This window comes from Octopus bimaculoides, chromosome 5 (genome assembly GCF_046866305.1).
Source record: "Octopus bimaculoides isolate indiv1 chromosome 5, ASM4686630v1, whole genome shotgun sequence".
Taxonomy (NCBI): Eukaryota; Metazoa; Mollusca; class Cephalopoda; order Octopoda; family Octopodidae; genus Octopus; species Octopus bimaculoides.
Window position 1 is genome coordinate 13,947,091 of NC_142932.1, and position 12,800 is coordinate 13,959,890.

Consider the following 12,800-nt stretch of genomic DNA (forward strand, 5'->3'; position numbering starts at 1 on the left):
AGCATGCTGGGTAAAATGCTTAGCATTGTCTTATCTGTCTTTACATTCAGGGTTCAAATTCTACCAGGGTCAATTTTTGCCTTTCAACTCATTCAGGGGTTGATAAAACAAGTACTAGTTGAGCACTGGGGTCAAAGTAATTGACAAGTCCCCTACCCCCAAATTTCAGGCCTTGTGCCTTTAGTAGAAAAGATTATTATTATTATTATTATTATTATTATTTTTAAGGTGGTAAGCTGGTAGAATCCTTAGCATGCTGGATAAAATGCTAAGCAGTATTTTGCCTGTTGTTACATTCTGAGATCAAATTCCACCAAAGCTGAATTTGCCTTTCATCCTTTCGGGATTGATAAATTAATTATCAATCAAGTACTGGGGTTGCTGTGATCGACTTAGCCCCTCCCCACCAAATTTCAGGTCGCCTACAGTAAAAAGCATTATTATTGTCATTATTATTTTTTTATTTTTTTAAAAAAGCAAGCTGGCAGAATTGTTAGCACACTGGGTGTAATGCCTAGTGGTATTTCATCCATCCTTACGTTGTGAGTTCAAATTCCACTGAGGTCAACTTTGCCTTTCATCCTTTCAGCAGGGAGGAGGGTAGATCGATGTAATCAACTATCCCTCTCTTGTGAGAGTACTGGGGCCAATGTAATCGACTATCCCCACCTTCCCCAAAATTTCAGGCCTTGTGCCTATAGTAGCAATGATTATTATTATCATTATTATTATTATTACAGTTAATGTTATTATTTTCATCTCTGAAAATCATTCCCTTTGCTTGCATTTCAGCGTTGAACGCCGTGAACTAGTTTGCATCACACAGTATGCAGACAGGTTGATGCGAGGTATGGTAAACATGACCATAGACCAGACTGTCATCAACTCCAACAATGTTGATTACTCTTATGTGGGTAATCCAAAAGTCTCGGATATCGTACCAAAGAAAAGTGTTTGCGGGTAAGGACTGATCCATTGATATATTCTCTAATCTGTCTTTATTTTTTGGATTAAGTGTCTAATACTATGTATGTATGTTTGCATTTTTTAATTAAGTTTCTAATAGTGTGCATGCATGTGTGTGGTCTGTGCATATATATGTATCTGGTTATATATCTGTTGGTATATATGTTTCTACCTCTATGTACATGTATTAACTAGTGGTAGTATATATTTGTGCCCATGTATGCTTATAAATCTGTGTATGTGTGTTGGCAATATGTTTGTGTCGCTGTATGTGTCCAAGTGTATATTATTTGTGTGTATGTATGTATGTATCTATCTATGTATGTGTATCTGCGTGTGTTTTAGTATGCGTTTAAGTATTCATTTTTTGTTGATGTTTGTTTATTTCTGTATGTGTATCTATGACAGGTATATTCTATTAGTATATGTTTATGCTTGGGTGTATATCATCATTATCATCATCATTTAACGTCTGTTGTCCAAGCTGGCATGGGTTGAGCTGTTTGACCAGGGCTGGCATGCTGGAAGGCTGCACCAGACTCTAGTCTGATTTGGAATGGTCTCTATGGCTGGATGCCCTTCCTGATGCCAATCACTCTGAGAGTGTAATGGGTGCTTTTATGTGCCACTGGCACAAGTGTTATTTGCGCAACACCAGTATCTTCCAAAGCTGTGATTTTACTTGGCTTGATAACTGATAATTCTGATTTAACACTTCGTAGCATAACCATAATTCAGTTCCACTTCAACCAATCTCTTCTTGTAGTTCTTAATCAATGACTCACATGTTTCTTTAGGAATTTTTTCCCATTCTTCTTGACAAATTTTCTTCAAATCTGGAATGCAAATCTGGTAGACTTCACCGTGTGCTTAGGGTCGTTATCCTGTTGTAAAACCCACCCTTCGCAAAGCTGGAGCTTTTCTAAAGAGTCCCATAAATTCTGATATTTTCCTGTCATTGCCTCTGTGAGGCCCAACACTCGAAAGGAGCTTTTCATGTGCCACTGGCATCAGCCACTTTGTCTCCGTGAGGCCCAATGCTCGAAAAGTGCAAGTATATGTTTGTGTGCCTGAGTTTGCATTTCTTGTTGGTGTATATATGTTTGCTTTTATGTTTAATTTGGTATTTGGTGGTGTGTGTATATTCATGAGTGTATACACTGAATTATAATATTTGCTTTATTATATGGATTATGAGTGCGTGTGGTGACGGGGTGATATGTGTGCTTAAGCATGTGGGTTTAGTATTTGTGTCCGTATGTTAATGTGTGTATGAATAAGAGAGAAAGGTTTTAGGTGTGACTGCGTTTAGCGTGTCTTTGAAGGTCTATGTGAGAATGCTTTTAGAAGTGTGATTTTAGTTCTTTCATGTTTGAATGTATTGATTTTTGTGCATGTATTGATCTTGAATATTTGTATGCATATATGTATACATGCATGCAGACATACGTAAATATATATGTGTATGCGTTTGCTGGCATATATGTATTTATGTTGGCAATATATGTTTGAATGTACGCATGCGTGTGGACATACATAAATATGTATGGATTTATCTATGTCTCTGTGTAAGTATGTTAACATGTATGCTTGTGTGTTTGTATGGTTTTTTAGTAATATATGAATGTGTGTCTATATATATGTATGTTTTGTTGGCTATGTATGTTTGTTGATCTGCATTTATATCTGTTTGTTTAACCCTTTCGTTATCATACTTCTGCTGAAATACATTGCTGTTATTTCAATCAATTTTTTAAATAATGAAGAATTTAGTAAAATAATCGTATCTTTATTAAGATGATGTTTTGAATGTAAATAACAAGAAATTTCAATGAAAGGTTTTTAGATCACTTCAAAACAAGTTTGTATCAGAGAACCAGGGTATTCACAGGTAGATTGATACCAAAAGGTTTAAAACTAATAACTATTTCATCTATGATCAACAGTGACTTTAAACCTCTTTTCCATCACAGCACACTAAGTATTGCATTAAAAGTATTACAGCCAACTACCAGCTTCTTAACAGTTTTATTGTATAAGAATTAATATTAACTTCTTTGCTACCATATTTCTATTGAAATACACTGCTATTATTATAATTAATTATGAAAATAATCACAAATTTTGTAAAATAACTTTGTCATTATGGAATTCTGTATATCTTACTTAACATGATATACTATAGAAAGCCAGAACATTGCTATAAAGCACAGTCGTGTGTCAGTAGTAGGTGCATCCAGTTGCAGCAGTAGAATTGCTGAATCAAGCTTTCTGCTTCTTTGAGAAATTTCTTAGACAAATTTATCCTCTTCTGATATAGAAAAAGTGTGATTAACAAATCACTGATGTTTCAAATAACTGGCAGGCTTGGTAAAAATTCATTATCAGCAATAGAAGTATATTATTTCAAAATAACTGTCTGTATTTCTTCTTTGATGTTGATATACTGTAGGAAGCCAATTCTTCTACTGCATATCCATATTAAGTAAGATATAGAAAATGCTATTTCAAAATAAACCCACTTCTATTGCAAATAACAAACTTTGCCATTCTGGTATTTGGGACAAATTAACATGAAATTTTGATAGATTTTAATTTAGGTCACTTTTAAATACAAAGTTTGTGTTGGTCTCAAAAGGGTTAAGCGCATTCCTGTGACCACCAATTCCACTATTTTTTCTGCCCTCTAACTCTAATTCTTTCTCTCTTTCTCATAGTGGTGGTATACCTATGAATGTGTATGGACAAAACTTCAGCATCATTCAACAGCCACAAATGATTGTTTGGGTTCACAATAAAGAATACCGAGGGGTAAGTAGATTTCGTTTCATGAATTTCTTTTTCATTCCTTTTGCTGTACCACCATCGGTGATATATATGTTCACATTTGTGCTTGTTCAAAACTAAGTTTCAAATGGTGATGTTGTTGTCATTACTTTTGTAAACAGATAATCATCTGGCCTTGCATAATCAAAGACATGTGGAATGAGAGATCCCTTACTTGAAAAACAGATAAGGGTTAGTAGCCAGAAAGGTACTTAGTTGTAAAACAATGCCATGATGATGTATTCATCTAATCCATGCTAGTATGGCAAGATGAAGATAAAGAAATGAACAAATATGCATATGTGTACACATATATGCATGCATGTGTGTGTGTGTATATATATATATATATATATATATATATATATATATATATATACACACACACACACACACACACACACATACATTCTGCTGGGTTGTTGGTGTTAGGAAGGGCATCCAGCCATAAAATCTCTGCCAAATCAGACACAGAAGTCTGGTGCAGGCTCCTGCCTGGCCAGCTTCTGTCAAACCGTCCAACCCATGCCAGCATGGAAGGCAGACATTAAACAATGATTATATATATATATATATATATATATATATATATATATATATAAAGTAGTTATATGCTGTCAACTTAATGTGACAGTTTCATGAAGGGAATAATACTACTGCCATTTAGCCCTAGGAAGCAGCACCGCTCCCTGTTGGCCTTGACACATTTCCTGTGTAATTTGAGCCAGATATGGCCAGTTTAAATGTTAAAGGGTTAAAGTTTTCTATTTGTTGTTCTTCACCCTCACAGGATTGCAGTCAGATGAGAGATTCCCATTTGATTTGTTACTTCCCAAATATCACGGAACCAGTCACCAGTGGTAACATTGATCTTCCACAAAGATTCTCCTATGGTTTCCACATGGACAATGTTACCAACCTACTGAACCTAACAGATTATCTTGGCACTGTTGAAGTACAGGATAACCCTGTCTTCTCAAAGTTCACTGAGAAAGTGAAATCTCATCTCTACACCAATGAGTACCTCACTATCAATGTAAGTTTCTTTTTTCTCTCTTCTCGTTTCTCTCTCTCTCTCATTCATTCATATATGTGGCTTTGTGATTTGTGGTTAAGAAGCTTGCTTCCCAACCATATGGTCTTTGGTTCTGGCCCTCTGCATTGCACTTTGGGCAAGTGTCTTCTATTATAGCTTCAGGCTAACCAAAGCCTTGTCAGTGGATTTGGTAGATGAAAACTGAAAGAAGCCCATTGTGTGTGTATGTATACATGTCTGGTTAAAAAGTTTGCTTCCTAACCATATGGTTTTGTGTTTAGTTCCACTGTGTGGCACCTTGGGCGAGTGTCTTCTATTATAACCCTGGACCGACCAGAGCCTTGTAAGTCAGTTTGGTAAATGAAAACTGAAAGAAACCCATCATATGTACATATCTGCGTGTGTGTGCGCGCGCGCGTGTTTCTGTGTGTGGTTAAGTGGTCCTGAACCATATGGTCTTGGATTCAATCTCATTATGTGGCACATTTGGCAAGTGTCTTCTACTATAATCCTGGGCCAACCAAAGCCTTGTGAGAAAATTTGGTAGATGGTAACTGAAAGATGCCCATCATGTATGTATGCGTATACATACATACATACATATATATATATATATATATATATATATATATATATATATATATATATATACACACATACGTATGTTCAGAAGCCCTTTTGGCAGGTGGTTGAAGCCTGTATACAATGAGTTTAGTGAGAACTGTTTTAGCTCACTAATCATCTGGTACCTAAAGCTGACAGCTGACAGAACTGGGGGTAGAATTTACCTACAGCAGCTTTGAACTCATAACCAATTAAAAAAAAAATTTTTAAACTAGTGAACGAGATCATTTGTAAAATATTAATGTCTAGATGTGAAAGATGACTAAACATTTGATTTATTAATAACTAATCAATCAATCAATATTGAATAACACTATGTAACACGATTTTTGTTCTTGGGTAGCAACTGTTATTTTCTGTTTACTTAGCCCTAGAAAGTATGGAAAATGGCTAATATTTCCTTCAAACTTTGCTGTTATGATATTTATTCACACCTCTAAGAATCCCTCTCAACACATGGCTATGATGCTCCCCCAGTACTCCTGCTCATGATCAGAGATGTACATATTGCCAGCCACTAGTAACATGCTCAAGTGGCTACAGTCAAGCAACTGACTAGTAAATCTGTGGTATTGAGCAGAATGCTTGCTATGACAATATTTCTGCTTCAGCACCAAGTTGCTGAATCTGTCTGAAATGTAACGGAAAGTAGGTCAGTTTCAAAAACATTGAGCTCCAGGTCAGAAACAAAGTTTGAAGGGGGATAGTAGTCATTTCCTTTGATTTCTAGATAGAAGCAAGTAGGAAATAAAACTTTCTGACCAAAGACAAAAAGAAAAATTAAAATGTTGTTATTCAGTGATAATTAAACATTGATATATACATATATATATATATGCTGTGTTTTATCTTTCCAGGGACAGAACCTTAACAAAGCAGTAGATGAGGCACATGTCAGTGTCCGCATAGGTATGGGCCGCTGCAATGTGACCTCTATAGCTTCATCGCAACTGACTTGCCAGCCACCCAAAGTTCAGCCAGAAGCCATGACAGATAGCGACTATCCCGAAGTCATTGTAAGTTCAACTTTTATACACTTTTAGCCACATATTTTTATTACAGAAAACATCAATCAATAATATATATATATATCTTCATGCGGGTGACACGTAAAAGCACCCACTACACTCTCTGAGTGGTTGGCGTTAGGAAGGGCATCCAGCTGTAGAAACTCTGCCAAATCAGACTGGAGCCTGGTGTTGCCATCCGGTTTCACCAGTCCTCAGTCAAATCGTCCAACCCATGCTAGCATGGAAAGCGGACGTTAAACGATGATGATGATGATGATGATATATATATATATATATATATATATATATATATATATATAAGAATTTAAGGAATGGAGAAAACGCATGTTATAATTGCATACTTTATTCCTACATATGTTTCAAAGGATTACAACCTGTGTGATCCATCGGGATCTTTGATATTAAAATTGTAACCTTCTCATCAGGGAAATACCCAAAATTTCAAGGAGTTCCTGCCTTAAAAACAGGAACTAAACCGCAGTTATTTTGTGTTCTTTGCTATATTGGTTTCTATTAACCCATTTATTCTATCAGAAGAATTTTAATTCATTAAGATAGAAGAAATACACATATATATATATATGAGAGAATTTACGAAAAAAAAACAACAACAGACGAGGACAGGTGGTGTAAACAACAAAAGGACGTACTAGTTTAACCACTAGGTCACACACCTTCACTCCCACATACACACAACAATTAGAATGAGTACACAACACTGGATTAGTGGATAAAGGATCTTTATTTGTGGATTAAGGCTACCGTTAGTTTCATGTTGTGGAAGCCCTCATCAATTTTCAAGCCTATCACATGGATATCATTTCCATTCATAAACACACACACACACATGAATGCATATATATGCACCCAAACAACGCACATCTACATACCCAATGAACTCATAACTACTAAACATTAGGCAAAATTCGGTATGATATAGAAATTCCCACCTTCAATGACATGCAAACAAAGTTGACATCTTTGCTGGTTGTTACATCTGTCCTTCATTCATCATCATTACACTCATTCAATTCATTCCTATTTTTGCCTCCTCCTTCATATCATGCATTTTTTGATATTATTTTTTTCATTTTCAATTTTTCTTTTTTATTTTTCATGCTCATTTTTTTTTTACTCATTTTTTTTAACATTCCTTTCTGACTTCATATTTTTACATATTTAAAAAAAAAAAAATGCTTTCATGATTTTCTATTATGTTTTCTTTTCCAATTATTTCTATTTCCTTCTTCCAATGTGTGTGTGTGTGTGTATATATATATATATATATGTATATATATATATATATATATATATATATATATATGTATATATACACACACACACTATATGTATGTATATATGCATGCATATATGTATGTGTGTGTATACATGTATGTATGTGTGTGTGTATATATATATATATATATATATATATATATACACACACACACATACACACAGAAGACATAGAGAAAGGGCAATATATTGAAAATCTAAATTTTAAAAAATGGAAATTCTACTACTTTCCCCTCGTTCCTGCACCATTCCATCCCCACCCACCCCATACTATTCCTACTCCACCATCCCTTTATCAAACTCCTCTCCAGTCCTCACCACCACCCCTTTTACTCAAAACTGAAGGAAACAAAAGACAAATATGACAAATGGGAGCAGGTGTTGTGTGGCGTGGAGGATGAAATTATAAGTACCTGGCATTTTGGAATTTGAAATAGATTTGAAGAATTCAGGGCCTTGCGTTTCACCAATACACTTCCAGATGGGGCACAATGGGTGTGAATGTGGCAGGGTATGGTAGTAGTTAGCAGGGTGCTTGATAGAAACAGAAGAGGGGACTGTGTCCATGCAGCTGTGTTCCTATGTGTGTATGTGTGTCAAACTTTGTCCCTGCGTGTATGTATGTGTTATATACATGCATGTGTGTGCTTGTCAATGCATATGTGTGTAGTCCATGCAAATGTGTGTTTGTCCATGTGTGTGTTTATCCATGTGTATGTATGAGTTATGCTTTCATGTTATGTGGAAGGATAAGAAAAGGGGGGAGACAAGCTAAGCTACAAGAGAGATTACTTGGAATTTTGGGAATTAGACTGGAAGTAGATGGGGTCTGGTGTGGTGCCCATGGGGTTTGGGGTTTAGTGGAGGCATAATGTTGTATGTGTGTGTGTGTTGGAAAATGTGGATTGGGGTGCTGGCTAAAGTAATCAAGTTAGCTAAGGCGGGTGAGTGGATGGTTGGGTGGAGTAAAGTATGTTTGTAATAGGAAGAAGAGAGAGAGAGAGAGAGAGAGAAAGAGAGTCTGTTGTTTTGGAAGACCTTTCCAAGTGAAAATAGAGAATGAAGTCGTGTTAGCTGCTACACCCTCTACCTCTTCCTTTCTAATGTTATATATTCATTCATGTCAACAGTCCATGTGTGTGTGCATCTGTGTATGTATATGTGTGTGTGTGTATATATATATATATATATGCATATATATATATATGCATATATATATATATATATATATATATATATATATATATATATGCATATATATATGCATATATATATGCATATATATATATATATATATATATATATATATATATATATATATATATATATATATATATATATATGCATATATATATGCATATATATATGCATATATATATGCATATATATATATATATATATGCATATATATATATATATATATATATATATATATATATATATATATATATGCATATATATATGCATATATATATATATATGCATATATATATGCATATATATATATATATGCATATATATATGCATATATATATATATATGCATATATATATGCATATATATATATATATATGCATATATATATATATATATATATGCATATATATATATATATATGCATATATATATATATATGCATATATATATATATATGCATATATATATATATATGCATATATATATATATATGCATATATATATATATATATGCATATATATATATATATATGCATATATATATATATATATATGCATATATATATATATATATATATATATGCATATATATATATATACATATACATACATTCATACACACATATAGGCATATATATATATATATATATATATATATATATATATATATATATATATATACATATATATATATATATATATATATATATACACACACACATGTGTATGTGCATATATATATAGAGAGAGAGAGAGAGATGAACATATACATATTATATTGTAGTGTTGGCCATGCAGATTTATGGAATGGAGCAATAAGGCATGTTATCATTGGATTGTCCGATAACTGGGGGTTTCTAGGAGAAGGGAGCAAGTCCCTGAGATACATAGTCACTTATGACTGGGGGGAAAGACAGGAGAAAGATAATAAAGATAAAGTGAGAAATACTGAGATAAAATGGAAGACAGTAAAATATACAAACGAAGAGAGAGAGAGTGGAAAGGACAATAGGAGACACAAAGATGGAGGGGCAGAGAATGATATAAAAACAAAAGGGAATGAAATGTGGTATAGCTATGATTGAAGAGGTAAGCAGAGGAATGGGAAATGTTGGGAGTGTGGTCGTGGTGGAATCTTTGTCTCCTCCTCTTTCTCCTCCTAAAATGCCATTTTTCCAGAAATTAGGGAACTGGTGTGGAGATTTTTTTTTTCAAGAAAGAACAATGCAAAACATGGAAACTGGCTTTGAATTGCTATTGTCTCATATTTTAAAGCCCCCCTTGCACTGGTATGGATTTTAGGGGGGGGGGGGGTAGTTGTGGGTGGATGGGGGTGGATACAAGTGGTATTGGTGATGTGGGGTAGTGGTAATGATGCTTGTAGTTGTGGTGGTAGAAGTGGGTGATGTTGGTGTGGTGGTGATGATGGTGGGCGACTGGTAATAGTAGTGGATAATGGTGGTGGTGGTGGTTGACAGTGGTGGCTTTGGTGGTGTTGGTGAGGATGTTATTGGTTGTAGGTGCTGGTGTGGGTGTTGGTCGAAGTGAAAAGTAGTGTTTTGGTTTATGGCATCAAAGTGGTTTCACATGTTGGTGTTGGTGTTGGGGGCAGCATAGCATGAACAGTGACAACATTATCAGCAATGGATCACGATGATGGGTGTGGCAGCAGTGGAGGAAATGGTAGTTTTAAATTGGATATTTGATGTGGCTATGGACATAGTGGCTGGCTACCGAATAAACAACACTCACAATTAAAAAAAATAAACAACCTTTTAGAGTTAGAACGCAATAAAATAGGAAAATAATTGTGGCGAGAATAGTGAGGCATTTGTGAAGTATGGTGGAGATTGTTCTTAGTCACCCACCTCACAACACAAGAAGCTTCCTCTAAAATATATGGCCTTTGTTCTAGTTTCCATTACTATAATATTCTTTTACTTGTTTCAGTCATTTGACTGTGGCCATGCTGGAGCACCGCCTTTAGTCGAGCAAATCGACCCCAGGACTTCTTCTTTGTAAGCCTAGTATTTATTCTATCGGTCTCTTTTGCTGAACCGCTAAGTTACGGGGACGTAAACACACCAGCATCGGTTGTCAAGCGATGGTGGGGGTACAAACACAGACACACAAACACACACATACACACATGTATATATACATATATACGACGGGCTTCTTTCAGTTTCCGTCTACCAAATCCACTCACAAGGCTTTGGTCAGCCCGAGGCTATAGTAGAAGACACTTGCCCAAGGTGCCACGCAGTGGAACTGAACCCAGGACCATGTGGCTGGTAAGCAAGCTACTAATCACACAGCCACTCCTAAGAAACTGGAATTTAGTATTGAGGGTTGATTATCTTTGTAGGGGAAGTTGGCCATAAATTATTGGAAAGTGTGTTGGTTAGGGTTAATGCCTTGTGGTTGTGATTTTTAATGGAGATGGTTTGTAATAGAGTAGGCACAGGCATGGTTGTGTGGCTAAGGAGCTTAGTTCCTAAGTATCTTCTACTATAGACCCAGGCTCACCAAGGTTTTGTGAGTGGGTTTGGTAGACAGAAACTGAAAGAAGCCTGTCGTATGTATGCATGTACATTAGATATTACATGATGGTTGTCTAGACATTACATGATGGTTGTCTAGACATTACATGATGGTTGTCTAGATATTACATGATGGTTGTCTAGACATTACATGATGGTTGTCTAGATATTACATGATGGTTGTCTAGATATTACATGATGGTTGTCTAGATATTACATGATGGTTGTCTAGATATTACATGATGGTTGTCTAGATATTACATGATGGTTGTCTAGATATTACATGATGGTTGTCTAGATATTACATGATGGTTGTCTAGATATTACATGATGGTTGTCTAGACATTACATGATGGTTGTCTAGACATTACATGATGGTTGTCTAGACATTACATGATGGTTGTCTAGACATTACATGATGGTTGTCTAGATATTACATGATGGTTGTCTAGACATTACATGATGGTTGTCTAGACATTACATGATGGTTGTCTAGACATTACATGATGGTTGTCTAGACATTACATGATGGTTGTCTAGATATTACATGATGGTTGTCTAGACATTACATGATGGTTGTCTAGATATTACATGATGGTTGTCTAGACATTACATGATGGTTGTCTAGATATTACATGATGGTTGTCTAGACATTACATGATGGTTGTCTAGACATTACATGATGGTTGTCTAGACATTACATGATGGTTGTCTAGATATTACATGATGGTTGTCTAGACATTACATGATGGTTGTCTAGATATTACATGATGGTTGTCTAGACATTACATGATGGTTGTCTAGACATTACATGATGGTTGTCTAGACATTACATGATGGTTGTCTAGATATTACATGATGGTTGTCTAGATATTACATGATGGTTGTCTAGATATTACATGATGGTTGTCTAGATATTACATGATGGTTGTCTAGATATTACATGATGGTTGTCTAGATATTACATGATGGTTGTCTAGATATTACATGATGGTTGTCTAGATATTACATGATGGTTGTCTAGACATTACATGATGGTTGTCTAGATATTACATGATGGTTGTCTAGACATTACATGATGGTTGTCTAGACATTACATGATGGTTGTCTAGATATTACATGATGGTTGTCTAGACATTACATGATGGTTGTCTAGACATTACATGATGGTTGTCTAGACATTACATGATGGTTGTCTAGATATTACATGATGGTTGTCTAGACATTACATGATGGTTGTCTAGATATTACATGATGGTTGTCTAGACATTACATGATGGT

General features: G+C 35.1%; 1 protein-coding gene across 1 annotated transcript in view; it reads left to right on the forward strand.

Moving 5' to 3' along the window:
• LOC106878623 (plexin-A2) overlaps positions 1-12,800 on the forward strand; it is a 758,495-nt gene that overhangs the window by 663,191 nt on the left and 82,504 nt on the right. The window contains exons 13-16 of the mRNA XM_089351892.1: positions 741-960; positions 3,684-3,777; positions 4,583-4,828; positions 6,310-6,468. Coding sequence (XP_089208018.1) covers positions 741-960; positions 3,684-3,777; positions 4,583-4,828; positions 6,310-6,468 — 719 coding nt within the window. The remainder of the gene's footprint in view (positions 1-740; positions 961-3,683; positions 3,778-4,582; positions 4,829-6,309; positions 6,469-12,800) is intronic.